This window comes from Gorilla gorilla, chromosome 8, assembly GCF_029281585.2.
Source record: "Gorilla gorilla gorilla isolate KB3781 chromosome 8, NHGRI_mGorGor1-v2.1_pri, whole genome shotgun sequence".
Taxonomy (NCBI): Eukaryota; Metazoa; Chordata; class Mammalia; order Primates; family Hominidae; genus Gorilla; species Gorilla gorilla.
In genome coordinates, this window is record NC_073232.2 from 108,607,441 (window position 1) to 108,631,694 (window position 24,254).

Sequence of the window (24,254 nt, forward strand, 5' to 3'; positions counted from 1 at the left end):
GATGATGGAATCTGTTTTTCTTCACTCAAATATTATAAACTATTTTAAAACACAAGTGTAACCAAGTGGAAGAATAAAGAGCTTACAGTTTGTCTTAAGGGGACAAACAGGTTTAATTAGAACATGCAGAGATTCCAGAGGGGATTTGGGTCCCTTCTGGAGTTTGTGGAGGAGGGGTGCTGCCTCTGGAGTGGCTCAGCTCGGCTCAGTGCCTGCTCCTTCCCGGCCATCGTACAGCTGGTTCCCTAAGCATCCCAGCACACGACCACGTAAAGGATGTATTCTCCCTGCCGTCATGCTGAAGGAAAGACAATGTCCTAAACCATCAAAGAAATATCTCCCTCTTTTTTCCATCTTGGAGCTTCTGTCTACACCTTATGGCTCAGTCTCTCTCAGGAAGTCAGTCTCTCTTGGCTTCTTCATCTGAGGGCACCCAAGGGAAGGGAGGGAGCCCTGGCTGAGGGAAATTTTGGAACTCCCAGGCTCCAGACCCATTCTTTCCTCCTGCCTCCTCCAGGAGGCATAGACCCTTTGCCTTGAAGGGAATTAACAGGTCATCTGTTCCAGCTGCTTCCGTGTCTTCAGCCTGCTAAAGAGCTGGGAGGCCCATGACAACCGTTTTCCCTTCCTTCCAGTCCCTCTGGGAAGAGGATATTGGGAGATACAATACCTTTTGGCTATTGTGACTAATGCTGCTGTGAACGTTGGCCTACAAGTATCTGTTTGAGTCCCTGCTTTCAATCCTTTTGGTAGGGACCTAGTAATAAAATTACTAGATTCAATGGCTATTCTATACTATGTTTAACTCTTTGTGGAACCACTGTACTGTTTTCTATAACAACTGCACCATATTACATTCTTAACCAACAGTGCTCAAGCGTTCCAATTTCTCCACATCCTCAACACTTGTTATCTTCTGCATTATCTGTTTTATAATAGCTGTCTTAATGGGTGTGAAGTGGCGGGTGAAAACTTTTGCCCATCCTGGAACCCAGACAGTCCAGGCTGAAACTAACACACTGAAAGGGCCTCAGATGGTGTGTATGCATGTCACATCTTGAGTTGATGGCTAAAAAAAGCTGGGGACAACAAGAGGGTGGACAGCAGCCACCCCCACTGGCCTCAAATCCCCAAATCCACAAAGTATTCTAGTCTTTTCTGCTGCCCAGTGTTTCCCAGTTATGACACTCAAGATTATTCTGGGTAGTAAGTAGATGAATATTTTCATACTGATATAATCAATAAATATTTATTGAGTGCTTAGTATGTCAGTCATTTTTCTAGGCACAGGGCATAGAAAAGATAACAAAACAGTCAAAAATCTCTGCCTGTATGATTATAAGCATAAAGCTTATGTTCTAGAAAGGTGTTTATTTGTGTTCGAAAGATGTTAAGAAAATGGTTCCTTATTGATGGTAGTGATATAAAGCTTCCTTTTTGGAGTAGGTTTATTTATATAAGAAAAGTGACTCAAGGTCAGGGAAATCATTTAGGAAATATTACCAGTGGAATGGGGGTGTGGCAAGAATGAGGAGAGAGGGACGCAGGTGGCTGACATTTGGGAAATGTGCAGGTGGCCTTGTCGCCTTCACTGAACAACTCCCCAGCCCTGTTCTCTGGGGGTCCCCACGACACAATAGCCCCAGGAGGTCCATGCCGGAGGAGTTTCCCCATCAGAGAACCTCACAGATTCTAAATGCTACTTTCCTTATTTGAAAAGGCCTGTTGGAGATTCCACAAATGCCATGTCTTTTTTTTCTTTTTTGCTGTATGCCAGAATTTTTATCAGTTCTGGATATGGTTTTTTTTTTGCTGTAGGCCAGAATTTTTTTCAATTATTGTGGTGACTAGTTACCAGAACTCAGCCTTCGCCAGTGCCTCCTACTTTGGCAGCAGAGCGCCCTCTGATGGCTGACAGAAGAACCCTTGGAGGCAAGCACAGTATGATATAGCAGATCAAGTAGGAAGCAGATTATCTGTTAAAAACATTGGAACTATATGTAAGAAGCCATGGATCACCGATGCTCTATTTGTTCACTTTTTCCCCAGCCTTTTAAATCTGTGTTTTATTTGGGGTAGTTTTTATTGCTGTATCTTCAAGTTTACTAATCTTTTCTTCTGCAATGTCTAGTTTCATTAATCCTCTCCAGTATTTTATCTCACACATTATAGTTTTCATCTTTAGATGTATGAGTTAGGATTTAAAAACTATCTTCCATGCTTCTATTTAACATATTCAATTTTTCCTCTAGCTTATTAAATACATGGAATATAGTGTAACTGTTTCAATGTCCTTGTCTACTAATGATATCATCTGTGTCAATTTTGAGTCAGTTTCTATTAACTGAATATTCTCCTCATTATGGGTCACATTTTCCTCCCTCTTTGCAAGCTTGGTAATTCTATATTGGATTCTAGACATTGTGAACATTGTGAATTTTTTCCTGGATATTTTTGTATTCCTGTTAATATTCTTAAACTTTGTTCCAGGATGTGGTTAATTTACTTGGAAACAGTTTGATGTGTCCTCACCTTGCTTTTGAGCTTTGTTAGGCAGCACTAACGTAGTCTAATCCAGGGTTAATATTCTTCCCCACTACTGAGGCAATACTTTTCTCAGTGTTCTGCCTGATGCCTGGTGAATTATGGTGTTTTCTACTCTGGCTGTTCGGGAACAGGCACGGTTTCTGGCCTCCCACTGAGAGGCCTGGCCCATTAGATCTTAGGGTATTGTTCCCTCTAATCCCTTTGTGTGGTTCTTTCTCCAGCCTTGGGTAGTTTTCTCACATGCATATGCTGATCAATAGAATAATCAAGAGGTCTCCTCTGTCTCTGTGCAACTCTCTCTCCAGTACTCTGCCCTGCAAATTCTATTCACCTTGGCCTCCATGGACTTCCAGCTCTATCTCACTAATAGCATGTGCAAAAGCCATGTGGTGCAAGGACCATGGTGTCAGAGAAAAGGCCCATGTGGCAGGAGGGACATGGCATAAAATGAGCAGACAGAAAGCTCTTGCAGCTGGAGGTTCCCACGTGTCTGAGTTGCAGAGAGAAAGCCTATGTTTGTGGACAGACCATGGCATCTGAAGGGCAGAGAGGAGGCCTAAGTGGTTGGGGAATAGAAACTAGAAGAGGTGGGACACAAGACTAGGCTTTCCCCAGCTCTCAAAACAAAGACCCATATCCTTACCTTGGCTTTCATAAGTGGGTAATCCCTGGCCAGGTGAGTCAACAGTAATCACTGACTCTTCATGACAAAATCAGTCACATTTATGGTAGAATTTTGTCAACATGGTTTGTTCTCACTCACAATCAAATCTTTCAAATCATTTTAGCCTGGAAATGAAAGTCTATGATAAACTGATTCTCTTTCATTATAAATCAGATTTTAAGCCCCAGGTTACACTCACCCTGTCCTCCAGAGGCCCCCTTCAGTTTTAGAAATAGTTCTGCAGCCTATTGGACAAACTCGGCCAACTTCCAAAATGTTCCCCAGTCTCACCTGTCCAGTTTTAGTATTTTTCACCCCTTAACTTATTGGAGTTCAGGTAGCCTCTCTATAGGATGGAGGAGAGAGGTTTTTTTCTGAGTTTTACTTGGAGGTACAGCACTTTAATGTATGCCCTGACATAACCAGACTTTTCAGCCATTTGGAATTCTCAGAGGATTGAAGTGCTATGCCCATTTCTCCTTCTCCTCTAACTTCAGGTAAAGGAAAAGGAAGAAGAGTATAGATTCTTATCTCATTTGAGCCAGAGAGAGATAGTTTTATGTCTTTGAGCTTAGAGGCAAAGCACCTGTATAAAAGCTTTCCTGATATTATTTCCTTGGATGGAGATTCACATTCAACTGGGTAGAGAAACGTTTCCACAAACACCCAGTTTAGCATTTTCATTATGCCCCCAACATTGTCTTAGGACCTGGCAGATTGTCCGACATTGGAAGGAAGCCAGTGCACATTTGTTAAATCAATTCACACATTAAGCAATAATTCTCATCAAGATGGTGGGAGGGCAAAAGTATATGACTTCACAATCTTTCAAAAATTAGTTATCACTTTTTTGTCTTCAATTAACATCGCAATGTTGCAGGGAAAAACGCCTTAAGCAAAACTAATAATTGTTATTTCTTGGCAAAATAAAGAAGAAGTGATTATCTGTCTCCACCAGCAAATTCAGGAACTGAGAAGAATCATAGAGGGTATAGAAGGCTGTGCTGATGGGAGTGAGGAACAGGCAGGCAGAAGGAGTGCTTTGCAGGGTTTGGGGAAGATCAAAGTAGAATGTTTGGACTGGATGGATGTAACTTTATAGATAAACCAATTCAAACACCAGATGATACAGGAGGAAATGAGACCCACACACATCATGCAACCTGACTAAGGTCACTTAACTTACCTGGGTTAGGGAAGCAGAGCTTCTGACTTTGGGTCTCATCATTTTGCTTACCACACAGAGCTGCCCTCCATGAAAGACTGAACGTCTTCTAGCCTGGCAGAGAAAGTGCCAATATCGGGATATCCCTGGGATAATCTTGGTTCCAAGGACAGAGCCAATGTTCTCTAATATAGGCAAAGAAAAGCCACAAACATTTTGTAGGTTCATAAGAATGGCCATTTTACTTTTCACTTCATTCCAACATAAGTTCTTGTGTATCATAGCAGAAGCAAATGACAGAAATGCTGAACCTTTCTAGTTTAATAGAAACAATGTTTAAATAAAGATTCTAAGCCATGGATTATAAGTAGAATTAAAATAAGTGATCCAAAACACAAGTCATCTCTCACTTTATAGCTACATGGCTTAGTCACATGCATATTTCAATCCAGCTTCACAACCACCCCATGGGCTAAAAGGATGGAGGATGAGAACTGCTGTCTCCTCTTTACAAGTACAGAACTGAGGCTCTGGATGATCAACAATCGGCCCAAGGGCTGACACCTATAAGTTTCAAAGCCAAGGTCACGGCTGAGTTCTCAGTAAATCCAAGGTCCTTCATGACATGTAGGAGAAGTACAAGCACCAGGATGACTGGGAATGTCTGTTTAAAAATGGCTAAATCTGCTTGTTTAAGGTAATTAGATCCAGAGGACTTGGCACAAAACTGAGTTTCAAAAGGGGCTTTGAAGAGCAGGTATTGACATGTGGCAGAGATCGGGTTCATAGAACATGTTCTTGGTTATTCAGGGAAGAGGGGCATGTTTCTGAGTAATCAGAAGCCCTGTGTGAGAAAGGAATATTTTCTAGGATATGTGTGTGGCTCATGGAGCTGGTGGATGAACTTAAGATGCCCTGGACCCAGGCCTTCCCACTGGGAGGCCTGGCCTGCTCGAGGGCAATGGCTATACATGGGGGAACCAGGCTGCCTGGAAGCCTCCTCATGGGAGTGAAAGTGAAAGCCTGTCCCAAGCTGGCTGAATGGCAGGCACGTTGCTCCTTGGCCCATTCCTGTGGTCCTGTCTCCATCCCCTTGGGTCCTCTTGATTTTTCTTTCTGCCAAACAGCTTTCCCCTAGATATCCAAGGACTTGGTTCTTTTCTCCAAGTAGACTTGGTTCTACTCCACAGAGTAGATACAGCCCTCATTTCTAATAATCTTTTGGAAAAACTCTTGCCTTCCCCGCGGCCCCCCATCTTTACTTTCAACACACACACAGTCCGTCGCAGAACTGCCCTCCTTAAATACTCTCTGATTACAGACACAAGTAGGAGCAATGAATGATGTGTCTCCTAGGCCAGGTGTGTGGTAGGGTAGCTGACACATGCTAGAAGGAAGTCTGCCCAAAGACACAGAGGAAATGAAATTCATATTGAAGGCAAAAGAAGAGTACAGAAGAAAAAAAAAAAAAAGGCTGGGGATGGATTGGAAAACGGGAATAGGAGTTACTGGGATAAGAGAAAGCTGGAGGGTGGCCTCTCCTGGAGTAATCCACCCAAAATAAGGCAACCTGGTTATAGTTTGCCCAATAGGCTCAATGGGCCAACACCACTTGAAGCAGCCTCTCCTTTTCCATTTGGCCTCCTTGGAGACAGTCCTCAGCAAGCTGAAGTGGCAATGCTATGCGTGGGCTTAAGTGCTCTTGTTTAATCTGAAGCCTTTAAAAAATAAAATAAAAGAAGTTGTAACTTTAACAACTATCCCTAAAGCACAAAAGTTAAAGTTATTTGAGGAACTGCCATCAGAGGTATCATAATGTCTTACTTTAAAAATTAAGCAAAATGTTTCATTGTAAAGACAAAGTGTTGTTTTAATATGAAACATGAATTTCCATCAACATTAACATCTTTAAGGTTAAATGTAACACCACCAGTCTCTGTATTTGGAATTTGGAACTTGTAAGAACCTGCCTTTTCCTGATTCATATGAGGACACGATCACACCTAGATTGGAAGATTCACATACTACCAGCAACACCTAGAATCATCTTTAGATAACAATTTGGATCATAGGCCATGGAGAAAGTTTGCCCTAAATGTTCCCTTGTGTGGCCCTGTGACTATGGGGAACAAATGCTGGTGATTAGCTATTTTATCAGGCAAGCAATATGGGAAGAGGTAGGAGGAAGGTGGTAGAGAGAGAGAACTAACATTTTGACTGGCAACTAAGTAGCAGACACTTCCCTTTATTTCTTATTTAATCTTTTCAATTATGACATGAGGCAAATATTTCACCTCCTTTAAAAAAGCAAAAACTGAGGCTTGAAAATGTTAAACAACTTCTCCAAAGTCGTACAGCTGCTCAGTGGTAGGTGTGACTTAAGAGTCCATATTCTTTCCACTGCTATGTGACATGATTGAGCCAGGTGCTTCCCTGTGGTCAGGGAATGTGTGGCTCCACATGATTCCTACCCTGAGATATTCAGAAACAATTAACTGCTTCCTCTCACACATCCTGCATAAGTTTCATTTGTATCCCAACTTGCACCAGGCTGACCTCAGCAACACTTCCATGAAGGTCAGATCTGATGGCTTTTTTGAGAAAAAGGATATGAAAAAAAAAGATGAGAAGGCAAGACACTCAGAAACCAAGCCCCTTTCCCAAAATGACAAAGAAAAGCAAATTCCCACTGGGAGCAGGAATAGGATCTAAGGACCCCATCTGGTGAGTCACATGTACTAACTAAAGCACAAGATCTGAGAGTTGGAATTAACCGTGTTGGGGATGTCCCCTAAAGAGACAAATGAGCCCCAAAGTGTTCCAGAGCTGTAAATGAAATTTGGATTGATTAAGAAGCAGCTTGGCATCTCTCCTCTCCAAGTACAAAACCCTGGGTTTTCAACCCTGTTCCAGTGCCAGGTCTGCTCCTTGACTGAGCTGCATCATTCCAGGCTCAGTCTGGGCACAAGCCACCACAATCCCCTCCTTCTTTCCATTTCTATAGTAGGACGGTAACGGTCACGCACAGGTTCCTCGCTTCCTGCTATAGTCTTCACATATATGTGGGCCTCTTGTGCTCCCATCGTATTCTTCTCATGTGTGGGTGATCTCCTAGGATTCTTAAGGAAACAAATAGGTTTTTTAAAAACTACAGCAGAGAATTCTTCCATACAAGATGGACTAACAGCAACCACATTGACCCTCCCACCTGAAATAACCAAAATCAGACACAACATTTGAAGCAATAGTTTTCAAGACACTAGACAACAGGCAAGGAGGGACAATGGTCCTGGAGAGACAGAAAACAAATGAGGAGAGACCCACAATTACCTGATCTTACTGCTTTGGGAGAGCTTTCAGGCCACTCAACCAACTTTTGTTTATTGTTAACAAAGTTTCTCATTTTTTGTCTTTTAACTGTTAATCTATTTGTGTATTTATATTTAAAGTGAGTTTTGTAGGCATCATATGATTGGACCTTGTTTTAATAGCCAATGTGAAATCTCTTCCTGTTAATTTGGGTATCTAGACCATTTACATTTAATGTGATCATTGATATGGTTGGGTTTAAATCTACCATCTTGCTATTTGTTTTCTGTTTGTTCTACCTGTTTGTTGTGTCTTTTTAACTCTTTTCTACTTTATTTCATATAGATTTTAGAAGAACCTCATTAAGTTCCATGAAAAAAATTGATTGGGATTTATATTGAAATTACATCTGCTATATAGATCAACATTGTTTGACATCATTATGTTATTAACACTTTCTATCCAGGAGCATGGTATGTAACCCCCATTATTTAGGTATTATTTAATGGGTTTTTTAACCAAAGTTTTATTATTTTCCATAAAGGTATTACATATTTTTGTTAGATTTATTCCATAGCATTCTACATATTTTAATACCAATTACCATCACAAATGGTAATTTTTAAAATCACTTTTTCTAATTGTTGTTGATGTTGAAAGTGTAAATTACTTTTATATATTGATTTTTGTATCCAGTAAACTTGTTAAAATTTCTTGTTAATTCAAGTAATTTTTCTGTAGATTTAGCTTTTCTTTTCTTTCTTTCTTTCTTCCTTTCTTTCTTTCTTTTTTTTTTTTTTTTTTAGATGAAGTCTCGCTCTTGTCCCCCAGGCTGGAGTGTGATGGTGTGATCTCGGCTCACTGCAACCTCCGCCTCCCAGGTTCAAGTGATTCTCCTGCTTCAGCCCCCCACCAAGTAGCTGGGATTACAGGCACCTGCCACCACACCTGGCTAACTTTTGTGTTTTTAGTAGAGATGGGGTTCACCATGTTGGCCAGGCTGGTCTAGAACTCCTGACCTCAGGTGATCCACCTGCCTTGGCCTCCCAAAGTGCTGAGATTACAGGCGTGAGCCACCGCACCCAGCCAGATTTAGCTTTTCTATGTCAACAATCATACCATCTGCAAATAATGACAATTTTGTTTCTTCCTTTTCAGTGTTACACTTTCTAATTTTTTTTTTGAGATGGAGTCTTGCTCTTGTCACCCGGCTGGAGTGCAATGGTGCGATCTCAGCTCACTGCAACCTCCACCTCCCGGGTTCAAGCAATTCTCTTCCCTCAGCCTCCCGAGTAGCTGGGATTACAGACGACCGCCACCACACCCAGCTAATTTTTTGTATTTTTAGTAGACACAGGATTTCACCATGTTGGCCAGGCTTGTCTCAAACTCCTGACCTCAGATGATTCACCCGCCTCAGCCTCCCAAAATGCTGGGATTACAGGCGTGAGCCACTGCACTGGACCTATACTTTCTAATTTTTAAAAATCCTACTTCATTGACTAGGATCTAAAGTATAATATTGAATAGAAGTGGTGTTAGTGAAGATCCTTATTTTATTTCTGATCTAAAGAGAATGCTTTCAACATTTTACTGTTAGGTATGATGTTAGCTGTAATTTTTTGAAAAAGACATCTTTCAAGTCAAGGAAGTTCCCATTCTATTTTTAATTTGCTGAGAGTTCATATCACTGTTAAGTTTTTTTGAACTTTCTTCCCCTATTGAGATGGTCACATGAGTTTTCCATTTTAGTTTGTCAGTAAAATAAATTATATTAAATTGATTGTCTAATATTAAAGGGAGCTTGAATTTCTGTTCAGCCAATAAAAATGCACTGAGAACCTCCTTTGTGCTTGAGCTTCCTCTTGGTCATCTCTTTTCTACATGTGCTCATACTGTGCTTCTTTTGGTGAAAGGCGTTCAAACACTTAGCTTGTTTACTGTGTGAATGGTATATAGAGAGTATAACCAAGAGTTCTTACCTCAGATATCTTGGGATTGTCGTCAATTTCTGAAATTTCACATGGTCTGTCACTTTCCTAAATTGGAAAAAATATAATAATAAAAGAAAGAAAGAAGTGAAGGGTTATAGCATTTGACTGTAACTATGATTAAAATCAGTGGTTTTTAAATCTGAGTGTACATTAAAACAAACAAAAGAAGCACAGAGGCATCTAATAACATCACCCCTCAAACCAAACCAAACCCATACCTAAGCCAAGAAATATCATTGTGAGTTATCAAAAATAATCCAGGGTGAGATTAGAGATGAAACAATATTGGCCATGAGTTAATAATTGGGTTCATTATACTATCCTCTCTACTTTAGTATATGTTTGAAATTATAATTAAAAAATTGTTTTTGTTTTTTCAAGATCAGTGCCACAGCTTTCTCATCCAGAAATTCTGATTTAATTGGCTTTGGTGATTGGAAATTTTGAGCTTCCTAAATAATTTTAAAGTGCACTGGAGGTTGAGAAACTATTACTTAAACAATACCACCACTAACCACAATACTTCTTGATGTGTTTAAAATTTACAGCTTGTCAGCACATCTTTACATGTAAAAATGTTCATCATCCATTATCTCATTTCATCCTTATAACTTTCCCTACCTCTTAAAATAGGGAGGGTAGTTTCTATGACTCCTATTTTGGAGTTGAACTAACCAAGACATATTAAATGTTAAGTCACTTGTCCAGGATCATATAAATCATAAAGTGGCAGAGTCAGGTTTAGAACCTCAATTTTCAATCTCTTAATTAATGTTTACCCATATGATAACAACCTCGAATGTCAATAAATAGAGAATAGAATTAGAACCCAGAGTCCACATGACACAGTTGTGTCACAACCATGGAACCTTGTTGGATATGGGTCTAGGTGGCCTTTGAATTCTAAGCATAGTCCCCAGAACAGTCTGGCATTGGAGGGGTGGATTGGATGGGGAGGATATAGATTCCCTTGTGATTCTATCATGGTGTCTATCATGGACACCTCAGCCACTCTTCATCTCCTATCTTTCTTAACGTTATCTCCATCCTTTCTTTGTGAAGCTTGTACGCTTTTGTTTCTCAACTTTAGAAAGCACACCCACTGTACAGACATGTGTTTGCCATGGCAACAGACATCCCTCTCCACTGCTACTTTTTGTTACCCCAAATACCATCTTTGCCAGGAATTCCTCAACTGACCTGAAGGTTTTATGACAAATCAGCTCTGTCTGGTGCCTAATGTCGTGTCTGCAGTGGAAATTATGGCCCAGAAACTTCCAGCATCCTGTCCTCAGGAAATAGACATGGGCCCTGAATTCTGACACCCTTAGTCCAAAAGCCAGTTCACTGAAATACTGATGGCTGCCTATACATCTGGACCCAAAGAAGCTAGTAATCACCTCCATGGCCTCAATGCTGCTTCTTCTTCGGTGAATCAAAGTAAATAGTAAAGCCACCAGCAGGGCTGTGGCCACCAGCAATGGTATGCCCGCCGCTAATCCAAGAGAGGGCCCACAGTCCTGGCACAGAATGAAAAACACAGGGTCAGAGGAAGCCCAGAGGCTTCAATAATAAAGGAAAAATTCGATAGAATAAAAATAAAACAAAAAATCTGCATGGATCATAAACGTCATATACAAAATCAAAAGGGTAATGAAATACTGTGCAAAAATGTTTGTAACACATGTGACAAATGATTTACTTTCATAGGACTTAATTTACACAGTTTAAATCTGTTGGAAAGAGTAATGATCAAGTAGAAAAATGGGCAAAGGATATGAACAGGTATTCTTTAGAACAGAAATACAAATGTCTCTTCAACGTAGGAAAAGCTGAGATACAATTCAGAGCAACAATTAGATGTCATTTTCACCAGTTTGGCTAAAAATGAAAGCTTTTATTATATACCACACTTTTTTTTTTTGTTTGAGATGGAGTCTTGCTCTGTTGCCCAGGCTGGAGTGCAATGGCACAGTCTCGGCTCACTGCAACCTCTGCCTCCTGGATTCAAACGATTCTTCTGCCTCAGCCTCCTGAGTAGCTGGGACTACAGGTGCATGCCACCACACCCAGCTAATTTTCGTATTTTTAGTAGAGATGGGGTTTCACTATGTTGGCCAGGCTGGTCTCTAACTCCTGACCTCATGATCTGCCCGCCTTGGCCTCCCAAAGTGCTGGGATTACAGGCTTGAGCCACCGTGCCTGGCCATACCACACTATTTTAATATGAATTAAAAAAATTTATTTGCACTTAATGTAAATGACGAGTTAATGGGTGCAGCACACCAACGTGGCACATGTATACATATGTAACAAACCTGCACGTTGTGCACATGTACCCTAGAACTTAAAGTATAATAAAAATAAATAAATAAAAAAGTGACATTTAGCCTTTCAAAAAAAATTTATTTGCACTAAATGCATTAACCTATTAATTTTCAAATTCCCATTTTGCTTTGATCGGAGTGGAAATAGTCATGCTTTTAGTTACATAAGTTTTCAGATTTGCAGACTCTCTGGAAATATTGAAGATAATCTGCAGAAACCCTGTAAAAGTGCAACTGTTATTTAATAATGGATTCACCTTCACTTTAGGGGGGAATTGATTTTATTGAAGAATAATAAAAGTATATGAATCACAAATATATAAGTTGATGACTTTTCACATGAGGAATACACCCATAAGACCAACACCCAGATCTAGAAACAGAACATTAGCAGTATCTCAGGATCCCCCTCAAATCCCTTCCAGCCTCCTTGTGCGTGACCACTATTCTGAAATCTATTGCCATAGAGTAGTTTTGTCTGTTTTTCAGCATAATATAGATGCAAATATAAGATATGCACTCTTTGTTTCTGGCTTCTTTTGCTCAACCCTTTGTGAAATCCATCTGTGATTTTGCATGTTCTCCCTCACTTTTGAGCGGAGCTGGCCAAGAATAATTGTTGAGCCAGATTCTGTGCTTAGTGACAGTTCACCTATCAAACTTTAAAGCTCAAAACAAATGCTCAAGATGGATGGAGCATTATTATTATCCCTATTTTATAAATTTAAATGATATAGTTACCGTTTCTTTCCCACCTGTGACAGGAGAGGACGTCTGTATGGAAAAAGAACATATATTGTAAAAGAACAAAAAGTCTATAGAATATACATTATACAAGACAATCTGCCAAAGGTTAGGCTATAAAGCCTAAAGTTTATCCCTTTGCTAAACTTTCTGTTAACAACTACCAAACAGAACCTAACTTGATTTCTTCCCAGGTAAGAATTGGAATAAAATTTGGCTACAAGGAGAAAAGAATTAGGAAATTCAGGCAATGTCTTCATTATTCACCCTGTGGATGTACCGTGACACATTTTACAACTCAAAAGGGCTTCTTCCTGTCCATAGTCAGCACACCTGGCACACTTTGGGCCTACTTGTCCCCATTGCTAGAAGGGAAACACATATAAATACTGGTGGAAGCAAGGCTCTTTAAGGAAGCCTTGCTTGTTTTCAAGTATGTGATGAAACAAATGGCAGAAGTTGTCAAATATCCATGCTCCTGGGGATAATTCTACATGAAATGAATGCATTACATGTTTCTGGTCCACTGAGTTATTGGTCCAATGAGTTATTGGATTTCACTCGTTTATAAGATATTTCAGGCAAGAGTTTACCTTGATTAAGAAATCTAAAGGAATAAAGTTCTGCGTGAGAAACTATGTAAACTACACTAAGTGGTATGCTGTGGGATTAAGAGCACAGGTCCTGGGCTCACACCGCCTGCCACAGAACAGCCATTTCTCAATTCACAAGCTAAGGGGTTGCATGTCTCCATCTACACAATATCTACAGGGATAGTAGTAGCTGCCTCTAGGGTTATTAGGAGGATCAAATGAGGAGCAGAACTATGAACTCTTGTCAGCCCTTTACACTTTGCAAAGCTCTGTCCAGATCTGTTATTTATTTAATACTCTCAGCAATCTCATCAAGTATATTGGAGTCCTGGGGCTTAGCCTTTTGACAATTATTAACTCCATTTTACAAAAAAAATGTAATAGATCTCAGAGAAGTTATGGGACTTGTCCAAGGTTTCACAGATAATCATAACTCTAATCTGAACTTGGATGTTTGACTTCCAAGCCCAGACCTCTTTCCCAGAGAGCTCCCATCAAAAGAAGGTTTTGATGACCAGGCACTGAAACTTGGTACTTAAATGGTTGTCCTTTGACCTAATCACAATCTCCCCCACCCCCACCCCACACTACTTTAATCCTGCATTTCCCTAAGGTGCTCTGTTTCTAAGGGTAGTAGGAAGAATCAGCCATTGTTTCAGGTAAGGCTTCCTGTCTTCAGAGTACAGAAATACACTTAGGGTGGCTTTCACTGAAAAAAAAAAAAAAAAAAAAGGAAGGTGTTAACTCTAAGAATATGGGAGTGTCCCATGGAGCCCAAGGACAGGTGGGAAGCTGGTTTCTCCAGGGACTGGACCTCGGAACGGGGAACTTGTGTGAACCGAAGGCACCCTCCTTTCTCCTTCGCTCCAGAGCAGCATGGCCTTCTGCCTGTACTGTTCTCTGATGTTTGCGTCTCTCTTTCTCTCCAGATGGATTTTTCTGCCCTCATAAACTCCTGCTAATTGTACCAGCTAATGCCATGGAGCACTTAGGATGTGCCAGGCTGTTCAAGAATTTTTCCCATATTGACTTATTTATTCTATACAACTGCCAGTGAATGGTAATGGGACTATGATGATCTCATTTTACAGATGAGAGGAGCAAGGCACACAGAAGTGAAGTAACTTGTGTAAGGTCACACAGCCCTAGGTGACACCTCCCGGGCAGTCTGGCTCTGGGATCCATGCTCTTAACCACTGTGCCACATGGCCTCCATGGCCTAATGCAGTGTCTTAGTCCCATTTTTCATACTTGACAGTTCAGTATGGACTGAACTGACAAATAGACTGAACCTGGCATTTCAGTCCTCAGCAGGGACTGGCCGGCCAGCAGGGAGCCCTGTTCCAAACTCCCCGCAGAGAGGGATCCAGGTGCCCACCTCTGTCCCACTTCCCAGGGCACTGGCATTCCCAGGCTACCCAGCTGCACTGAAGTGGAAGGGTTATGCAGTAGAAATGTGACTTCCAGGCAGGATGACCTACCATCCGCATTGTCCAGAGAGCTGCCCAGGACTTTCAGTGCTAAAAGCAGACAACACCAGGCAAAGCAAGATGGTTGGTTGCTCTACACGGGATCAAAGGGGTGAAGAGACAGTTCTCAGAGAAATGAGCTGTTAACCAAGAGAGTACTCCAAAGGGTGATGAATGGCCACATAAGGGCCCCTCTTCCACCCCATTCACCCCCACTCCCCAAGAAAGGGCTTCTTGCTTCTCTGCATTCTCTTGATGTGATGGGCCAAGATAACACAGAACCTGGAGTGTCTATGGACCTGCTGGGTTCCAACAGCCAGGGGAAAGTTCCAGCAGTGATTGAAGGAAAAGGTTTTGACAGGAAAAAGAGGAAGAATTAGGGAATTTGCCTGAAGCCAACAGGCAGAAGCTGAAGCAGGGAAGCAGAGCAAGTTGGGGAGGTTCAGAAGTGCCCCCCACCAGAGGCTGGAGCAGGTGCCAATGTATTCAGTTCACAGAGGTCTGGGAAGACAGTGGTGGGCACCATAGGTCCAGCAATAAGTCACAATGTTCTAACTTTATGCTACTCTCTAGAACTATGCCCCCATGTTTCAGTAAAATGAGCACTGGCTTAGGAGTCCTCTTACGAGTAAGATTCAGTTTATTCTCTTTGAATAACCAGACAACTTATCAGAAAAATGTGGCACAGCCAAGCCCACTAAAAAACTGGGCCAGAAAAATGCCTTGCTCAACCATAGTAGTGCTACTGATCAGATAACAATCTTGGCTCTCAGTGTTATCTATATGCAATGTGCAAACAGAAGACGGAGGATCAGCTGTGGATTGAAACTCTAACATCGACAATTGAAAACCTCAATTTTGACTTGCAACTAAATGCCATAATCAAGAGCCATAAAATGTTCATTCTTGTTGACCCAATCATTCCCATTTTAGAATACATACAAGGAAATTATCTTAAATGCAGATAAGGATTCTCTAAAATGCCATGTATCACAAAGTTATTCCTAATGATAGTTAATCAACTGAAGAAATAATTAACTTGAAAAAATATTATGCGATCATAATATGATCACATGATTATGTGATTAACCATATAACAGTTATGGTTATAAAGACTAGTGGAAAACATTTAGATATAAAATTATACGTAGAGTAAGAAAACAATAGTACAAAGGCAACAAAAGTCAAAATTTATGTAACGCCAAACAGGACAGGAAGGGTTACACCAGTTTTCTGCTGATGAGTTTAGGTGTTTTATTGTTGTTGTTGTTTTCCTATTTTCCTTTTCAAAATGTGTATTTATAAGTTTTATAATGGAAATAAATTCTCTCAGCATCTCTCAACTATTCCTCAGTGCGTTTTGAAAGTTTATGTAAATGGCCGGGCATGGTGGCTCACACCTATAATCCCAGCACTTTGGGATGCTGAGGTGGGCGGATCACCTGAGGTCAGGAGTTTGAGACCAGCCTGGCCAACATGGCAAAACCCTGTCTCTACTAAAAAGTGCAAAAATTAGCCGGATATGGTAGTGCACACCTGTAATCCCAGCTACTCAGGAGGCTGAGGCAGGAGAATCGCTTGAACCCAGGAGGTGGAAGTTGCAGTGAGTCGAGATCATGCCACTGCACTCCAGCCTGGGTGACAGAGCAAGACCTTGTCTCAAAAAAAAAAAAAAAACAAAAAAAAAAAAACCAAAAACACAAAAGAAAGTCTGTGTAACTTATCACCGTGTGTGAGGGGTTTATGTGAGTTCTGGAGACCTACTGTAAATTCTGCACTGGTCTTCTCTGCGTTGCCTGGTGAATGGGGGCTGCTGTACTTACTGTGTTCGCCGGCAGGGTGAAGTTCAGTGAAAAACTCTGCAAGATAGAAGTAAACATTAAAGCTCCCAGGGACGGTCAGCAAGCTCCTGACTTCCTCAAACTCACAGACCCTGGTGGATTCCAAGAGGTCATTGATCCTATAGACTCAGCCAGCCCCCATCGTCATGCACAGTCTTGGCCCCAAAAGAAGGAAGGGGAGGCAAGGAGCCTGTCATGAGTTCCTCCCTCAGCATCAAGTCAGTCTTGCCACCGCCCCCAACCAGGTCCTCGACCAGGATCAGATGAAGAGGAAGCCTGCAAGGCTATTGCCTGAGGGGTCCCATTCACAAGGGCAGCAAACACATGACTAGAAATTCAGCAAAAGGCTAAAATTATGTTTATTCCCCTTAGAACTCCTTTGAGACAGAAAACTGTTGAATTTAGAAGTATTTTGTGTTTTCTCCTCGGAGTAGAAGGTAAGATCCCCAAAGGGCATGGTCTAACAAGAACACCTGGTCCTCACCCGGGAAAGGCAAGGCTTCTGTTTTTGCTGCAACTGAGGCAGAGGTTCTAGGCTGCCGGAGCTGAAGTGGCCAGGAAGACAGGGGAACAGCAAACCCTTCTCTCCTCCCCTCACTTAGTAGCTGGTCTCACCTCTCCCGCAAATATGGAGTCCAAATTTAAAGATAGTGGGCTCAGTGGAGCACCAAGTAGCCTGCCCAGGGCCTCAGGTGGCTCCTTTCTCCTCCCTGTCCCCAGCCCCTGTTACTCTAGCCTTTCCAGGCTGCTCCTTACCAAGTCCTTTCCCTACCTAGATTGGAATGATGGGTGGACCTGTTCTGACTCAGTCAGTGAAACTATTTTCCCCTCTTTCCCTGGGTGGAAGTGGTCTTGTTCCCACTTTCTGGACTCTCAGCCCCTTGGGTCCAGCCACCCTGGATTAATACCTCCTGGCTGGGCCCTCCTTCAGCCTTGGTCTCCCTGACCCCCAGATATTTCCCTGGGCTTGGTCTACACCACAGCTTCCCATCTTTCCAGCATCCCAAGACCAGATTCTGTCATTCTAGAAACAATGCATTTATTAAGTTTTAAAATTAAATGTTATCCAACAATAGGAATGTTGTGAAACATTAAAGAATCCAAAAGAATCATGTTTCACACCTGAATTACCTGAAAGATCATCTCTCTCAAAACCCTCATTTTCCAGCAGAGGAAACTGAAACCCAGGGACTTATCAGAAATCACCTCATGGACAAATGAGAACAGTTGGAGCCACATAGACCAGCCAATAGGCCCCAGTCTATGTGACTCAACCCCAACCCGAAAGATGGTAACAGAGGATCTCATCCCAACATAAGCAGACTGACAAAACACCTATTTCAGCTGACTTACTGATGGATTGGAATTCAGATGGGTTAATGAACAAGAAAATCTTTTGTGAACAAGAAAATCTTTTGTGAACCAGAAGTGTTTTAAGCACCTGGAATGTGTAAGTCCCCCTAGCTTTTGCCCCAAATATTATGTCCTTCAATCAAGGTGACCCTGCTCGACTAGCACGCTTCTGTGGTGCCTCTGCTCACTTCTCTGCCTCTTGGCAATAGGACACCCGCATTTTATAGAGAATAAACCAAGCCTCAAGAATTTGAACAGGTTTCCCAAGTCCAAACAACTACTTAGCTGTCACCAGAACCTGAGTGTCCCGGTGACAACCTCTTTCCACCACTCTGCAAGGCTTCCAAGCAACTCCAGTAGTCTCTGTGGATGAATCAGAGCACCCAGGCTGACAGCACTGTGCACCTCTGCTTCTGGGATGACGGTGGAACACAGGGACGTCTGGGCCTCTTAGGTCAGGGTCCTCTTGCTCAAGGGACCTAACCACTGCTCTTCATGCTAGCACCAGACCAACACGTGCTGCAAGGACACTGGATGGTCGCTGCACTGAATGCAGCTGCCCAGAGCCTTATCTCATCAGTAGGCACTGAGGACTGATGTCAGCAGCCCTAAGACAAAGCTTCCTTTGGGAGGACAGTAGAAGAGGGGGTGCAGCAACAAGTGGGCCATTGCATGTGTTGTTTATCAACATTTGGATGACGGAGATTTTGGCCAATTTTAGAAAGACACTCATATTTTGTAGAAACACAGTACAGTGCTCTCATGGAGAGAAAAACATCGCACAAATTAGGGTGGAGAAGAATCTGATGCAGTGCCCTTCAGAGACACAGCTGAGTGGGATGATGCAACCCTGAGCTTGGAGCCACCTGATCTAAATTCGAGCCCAGACTTAGCCACTTAGGAGCTGTGTAGTCTTGGATAAGTCACTCAATCCCTCTGGTCTCCATTTTCTCACAACAAATCTATTCTCCAAGGCTCAGTTTTCCCATTCTCAAAATGGGATACTATTAACTTGCCTTGCCCACTTCACAAGGGAATACCGTAATGTCATCTGTGGCAGCTCCTTTCTCCCAAACTGTAAAACACCCTCTGTGTTTTGGGGATCACGTGGTAGCATATTCTTTATGGCCTGGCCAGCACAGAGCTAAGGATAGGAAAGTTCTTGTGGAATGGAATTGCAAGCATGAGTTAGCGATAATCAAAGTACTAGAATTGGATACAATGCAATTATTGCTTACTGCTAGTCTGAGCACTATGCAGTATCTACACAATGATTCTGAAGGCATTTTGGGATCTCAGTGGCTGAACGTCCTTCATTATAAGTTTGCAGTTTGTGAGAGGAAGGAGGAAGAGACAGGATAAAAACTTACTGCTATTGAAGGTGTGCTGGGTATAAGACCCCATACTCACAACCTCCCCATGAAGGGAGCACTATTATTCCTGTATTATACCTGTGGAAACTGAGACCAAGATAGGTTTTTGCTCACCAGCTTTTAAGTGGTAGAGATCAGGTTAGATCACAGATCTTCCTAACTCCAAAGACTGAGATCTACTCCTTTTAATAATGCTTTTTGTAAAAAAAAAAAAAAAAAAAAAAAAAAGATTCCACAAGAAAGTGAGATTACACAATATTCTTCTTTTTGTGTCTGGCTTATTTCACTCAGCATAATGTTCTCCAGGTCCAAATAGGACAAACATGGCAAATGGCAGGGTCTCCTCCTATTCTAAAGCTAATATTCAGCCGTATATATACATATAAACCACAGTCCCTTTATCCATTCATCCACTGATGGACACCTAGGCTGTTTCCATAATTCTTTAGTAAATCACAGAACCCTCTTCTGTTTTCTCTTCTAACTTAGCAAACCTCATTTGATTGAGTCACAACCAAATATTTATCACAAGTAAACAAGAAAGATGGAAAATTTCTGATCAATGATGACCATCCATGTTGCTGATGATGGAACAAAAAGCCAGATTAAACAAGTAAGACAGAAAAAATCGTTGATTAAATCCATTGCTTCAACTAGAAAGGGAACATAGGTGAAACATCTACTCTGTACTCTTGTATGTGAGGGTTTAAAAACAAACCTTAATACCAAAATGAAAGACAAGATCAGCAAATATTAGGTGAGAAGTTTAAAAAATTATTGGTATTTTGCATATAGGAAAATAATTTAAAATAAAGTCCCTTTACTTCATTGTACATTTAATTGAATTTGGAGGTTTTTTATAGTAAGAAATGAAAGTTCGATTGAGAAGAGATGCCAGCTTTCACTCACCATTTCTGACAGTCTCCCACGAACCTTCTTCGTACACTGCCTTTGGTAAGCTCCTCTCTCACTGGCTTTATTGGCTTGTGTCTTTCATTTGTAGGAACAGTTAACTGACAAAGCTGCAGAGGCAGGCTGAGAGGTGGCTCCAAGAGAACCCTGGCCAAGCCATTTATGGTCAGGGGAGTAGCCAAGCCCTCAGTCCATCCCTTGGGAAAGATGGGCTGCTGCTCCATGGCCGACGTGTATGGCCTGGTTCACCCACCCTCTTTGCCTTGATTTTCTGTCCTTCTTACTTTTCAGGCTGCTTTCTTGGCTATACCTCCATCTCAGCAAAGAAGCCACAGCTGGCCTGAGAGCTTGGGGGCTTCTGCAGCCTGCAGCCCTTTGGAAACAATGGGTTACACGAGGCTGAGGCTGGCCACTCCATCCCCAGCTGACAGGAGTCCACATTAACCATGTTACTGATAATGATGGAGTCATTGTGTTACATGGACAACAGCATGGACCTTCAGGATGTCTGGAGGAGGGGTGGGGGCCCATTCTGTTGCAGGAGTCACACTGCTGGGGGCTCCAGCTGCCGCAAGGTGCTGCACTCAGTGGCCAATGAGCTGCCTGGTGTGAGTTTGGCCTCACCCCCTCTCTGTTTTTGTATTTTGGGTGGGAAGCTCTCTAGACCTGGAGGAAGCCATGGACTTGGGCTGCTTTGTAACTTACAATTTCCCTGTTAGGGATTTGCCTCTTTAAAATGGTGAATGAGTTGCTAATAAAACAACAGAATTAAACCAATAATTTGGCCATTGAAATGAAAACCACTGTGAGAGGAGCAGATAGGAGTGTAAGGAGACAGAGACTCAAGTGACAGAGGAGGCTGTTGCTTTAGATGACTCTGGGAGATGGCACTGAAGCTGTGCATGAAAGATGAGAAAAGGGCAGACATGTGAAGGGTTGAGGGAGGAGAGTCCCAGGCAGAAGCCACAGCAAATGCTAAGCCCTACAAGCTCGGTGCACTCCCAGAACCAGCAGGAGGCTGGTTGGCTGGAGCAATATACACCAGGGAGTCACCCCGGAAGGGGCTAAGGACGGAGTGAGTTTGAGCCCTTTTGATGTGGCATGGGAGGGCATGGTAAGATTTTCATCCTTAGAGCCTTTCCCAAGGGTTTTTCAGTGGGAGAGATGCATGATGTAATTGCTGGTGACGAGGTTTGCTAGGGCTACTCTGTGGAGCCAAGATTACAGGGGAAGAGAGTGGAAGCAGGTGGCTGGCTAGTGGAGTCCAGGTGAGCGATGAAGGTGGCTGCTGTAGGAAGACAGCAGTGAATGATTGTGCTCTCTACTGTGGAGGTGGAGCCACTGGGATTTGATGATGAAAAAAATATGGGGCAGGGGAAGGGAGAGGTGAGGGAAAGAGAAGAATAAAGCCAACTCCTGGGTTTGGGGCTTGACTAACAAAAATGGAGATGCTATTGGCTTAGGCAGGTAATACTGGAGAAACAGATTACCCTTACACCTGAGTAGCCTAGGGGCTGTCCAAGTGTAGGTGCCAAGTAGGCGATTGGATAAAGGGGATCTGGGGCTGAAGACATCCGTTTGGGAGTGGCCGGCCTGTGGATGGTTAAAGCCCCCGGTGTGCATGAGCAGGTAGACAGGGCAGAGGGCCAGGACAGCTGCCAGGGGTTCACAGACATTTAGCAGCCTGGAAGAGGGGGTGTCACTAGCAAGAAGAGTTGAGTGAGGCAGGAAAATCAGAGAAGTTCGGGGGTCACAGGAAAGAAATTTGATTCAAGAAGGGGAGTGGATGTTGGTTAATTGTATCAACTGCTGCAGAGAGGCAGCCTCCGAAGAGGTCAGAAGAGCCTTCTGATTCCCAGTATAGGGGTTGCTGGTGGCCTTGACAAGAGCAGTTTAGTGGCACAGTGGAGACCAGATTGCCTTTAATCAGGTGGTTTTTCCATCCTGGTTGCATACCTGAATTACCTAGGTAGTGGTAGGGGGCTGGTTATAAAAACTCTTGATGCCTAGAACCTGCCCCCAGAGACTCTGACTTAATTGACTAGAGTGAGGCAGGGGCATCCCCAGGGGACGCTAACGAGCAGTCAGGGGTGACAGCTGCTGTTCTAATCAGTTCTTAGACTGTGGTAATCAGCCACCTGCAACATGGCCGACACTGATGCTATCCTAAACAAGACCAATGCGGCCTCTGCCTCGTGGGCTTCCAGTTTCCAAGACTCCACAGTGACAGCCTAAACTGAACCTACTGATGACAACATGGTCTAGAGAGACCTCTGTTTAGAGCCACAGCTGCCCTACGGGAAGCTGCATGGTCTTAGGCAAGTGAAATAACTTCTTCCAGTCTGAGTCTTTTAATCTACAAAGCGGGGATGATACAATTTACGCAATTAGACTACTTGAATCAGCACAGCTCGTACAAATGATGCTTTTAATCTTCCTTGACTGGCGTAGAATCAACCTGGACCATAGAACTCCAGTTTATGGCCCCAGCACTCTCTGGCAAGGCTGTTTGTGGATGGGGAGGGCCACTGAGGTCCTTTTTGGCACTTTTGTTTGCTGTGCATCCACTGATCCATAACTCTGCCTTCTGATGGACACATTATCTCTTTAGAAGAATTGTTGACATCTTCAGGCAATTGGTACCCCTGCCTAAGTGTCCATCAGTCATGATTGCCCAGTCACAAGCATCAAAACCAGACTCTGCTTAATTTTTTGAAAAGGAAAATTTGGCCGGGCACAATGGCTCACGCCTGTAATCCCAACACTTTGAGAGGCCTAGGCGGGTGGATCACCTGAGGTCAGGAGTTCGAGAACAGCCTGGCCAACATGGTGAAACCCCATCTTTACTAAAAATACAAAAATTATCTGGGCATGGTGGCACATGCCTGTAATCCCAGCATCTCGGGAGGCTGAGGCAGGAGAATCGCTTGAACCTGGGAGGCGGAGGTTGCAGTGAGCCAAGATCATGCCATTGCACTCCAGCCTGGGTGACAGAGCAAGACTCCATCTCAAAATACAATACAATACAATACAGTACAGCACAGCACAGTACAGTACAGTACAATACAATACAATACAACACAATACAGTACAATACAGAAAAGGAGAATTTATTGACTGAGTATAGTGGAGCTCTCAGAAAGGACAGAGGGCTAGAGAACCAGGCTCTGGAAGGACAGAGTTGCTCCCAAACCTTCAGCAGCAGCAACTCCCAGACGGTCTTTCGGAGGTGTCCTTCCAGGGAAACTGAGCTCCAAAATATCTCAGCCCTTTTGCCTCTCTGATCAGGACTCCAGTCCCAGGAAGAGGATTTGGTTGGTCTGGCTTGGTTCATATGGCCAAGGATGATGTACCACCTGGCTAACAGTCCCCCCAGTGAGGGTCCCTCCAATGGAAGAAGAGGTGGTTCTGCAAAATGAATTTGGCATTGTTACCTAAAGGAGAAGGAATGGATGAAGTGAGTAAGCTCTCCTTTGGAAGTCGGGCCTGAGAATCATCTCCTTAGAAACCATAGATGGAATGCCCTTAGTGGGTGAAAGATTGGGGCCACCAACTCTGAGAATCTCGGGTCATTTATATTTTGTCACCATTTAAATTTGTACAAGCCCAATCACATGGATGGTCTTCCCTGCAACAACCGGTCAGCTTAAAAAACTGGACCATTCTAAATGACAGGTGGCTGTCTTAGTCCATTTGGGACGCTAATACAGAGCACCACAGACTGAGTGGCTTATAAGCAACAGAAAGTTATTTATCACAGTTCTGGGGGCTGGGAAGTCCAAGATCAAGGTGCCAGGAAATTCAGTGTCTGGTGAGGGCCTGCTTCCTGGTTCCTAGGCAGCTGTCCTCTCTCTGTGTCCTCACATGGAGGCTGAGGGATCTCTCTGGAGCCTCATAACCTAATTACGTCCCAAAGCCCCCGCCTCTCAATACTATTACATGAGGGGCTGGGATTTTAATACA

The 24,254-nt window shown here is 42.9% G+C and overlaps 1 protein-coding gene across 2 annotated transcripts; it reads right to left on the bottom strand.

The window, feature by feature from the left end:
- Window positions 1-4,590: 4,590 nt before the first annotated feature.
- Window positions 4,591-20,637, bottom strand: OPALIN (oligodendrocytic myelin paranodal and inner loop protein). 2 transcript variants are annotated; one of them, XM_004049866.5, is made up of 7 exons: window positions 20,289-20,463; window positions 16,636-16,671; window positions 14,825-14,906; window positions 12,748-12,780; window positions 11,080-11,199; window positions 9,668-9,724; window positions 4,591-7,495 (listed from the first exon to the last, which is right to left on the bottom strand). In XM_004049866.5, exons 3-7 carry the CDS (start codon window positions 14,831-14,833, stop codon window positions 7,319-7,321), a joined length of 396 nt encoding a protein of 131 aa, XP_004049914.3. In that variant the 5' UTR covers window positions 14,834-14,906; window positions 16,636-16,671; window positions 20,289-20,463; the 3' UTR covers window positions 4,591-7,318. The 2 variants fall into 2 exon arrangements, with proteins under 2 accessions (XP_004049914.3, XP_004049909.3); XM_004049861.5 differs by lacking the exon at window positions 14,825-14,906 and having other exon boundaries at window positions 20,289-20,637.
- Between the last annotated feature and the right edge of the window lie 3,617 nt (window positions 20,638-24,254).

Excerpts from the sequence above, each read along its gene's own strand:
- OPALIN (XM_004049861.5), bottom strand. Across the intron at positions 12,781-16,635 it reads TCACCCTGCCGGCGAACACA|ACGTCCTCTCCTGTCACAGG; the intron begins GTAAGTACAGCA and ends TTTTCCATACAG. Across the intron at positions 7,496-9,667 it reads ACAATCCCAAGATATCTGAG|AATCCTAGGAGATCACCCAC; the intron begins GTAAGAACTCTT and ends TGTTTCCTTAAG.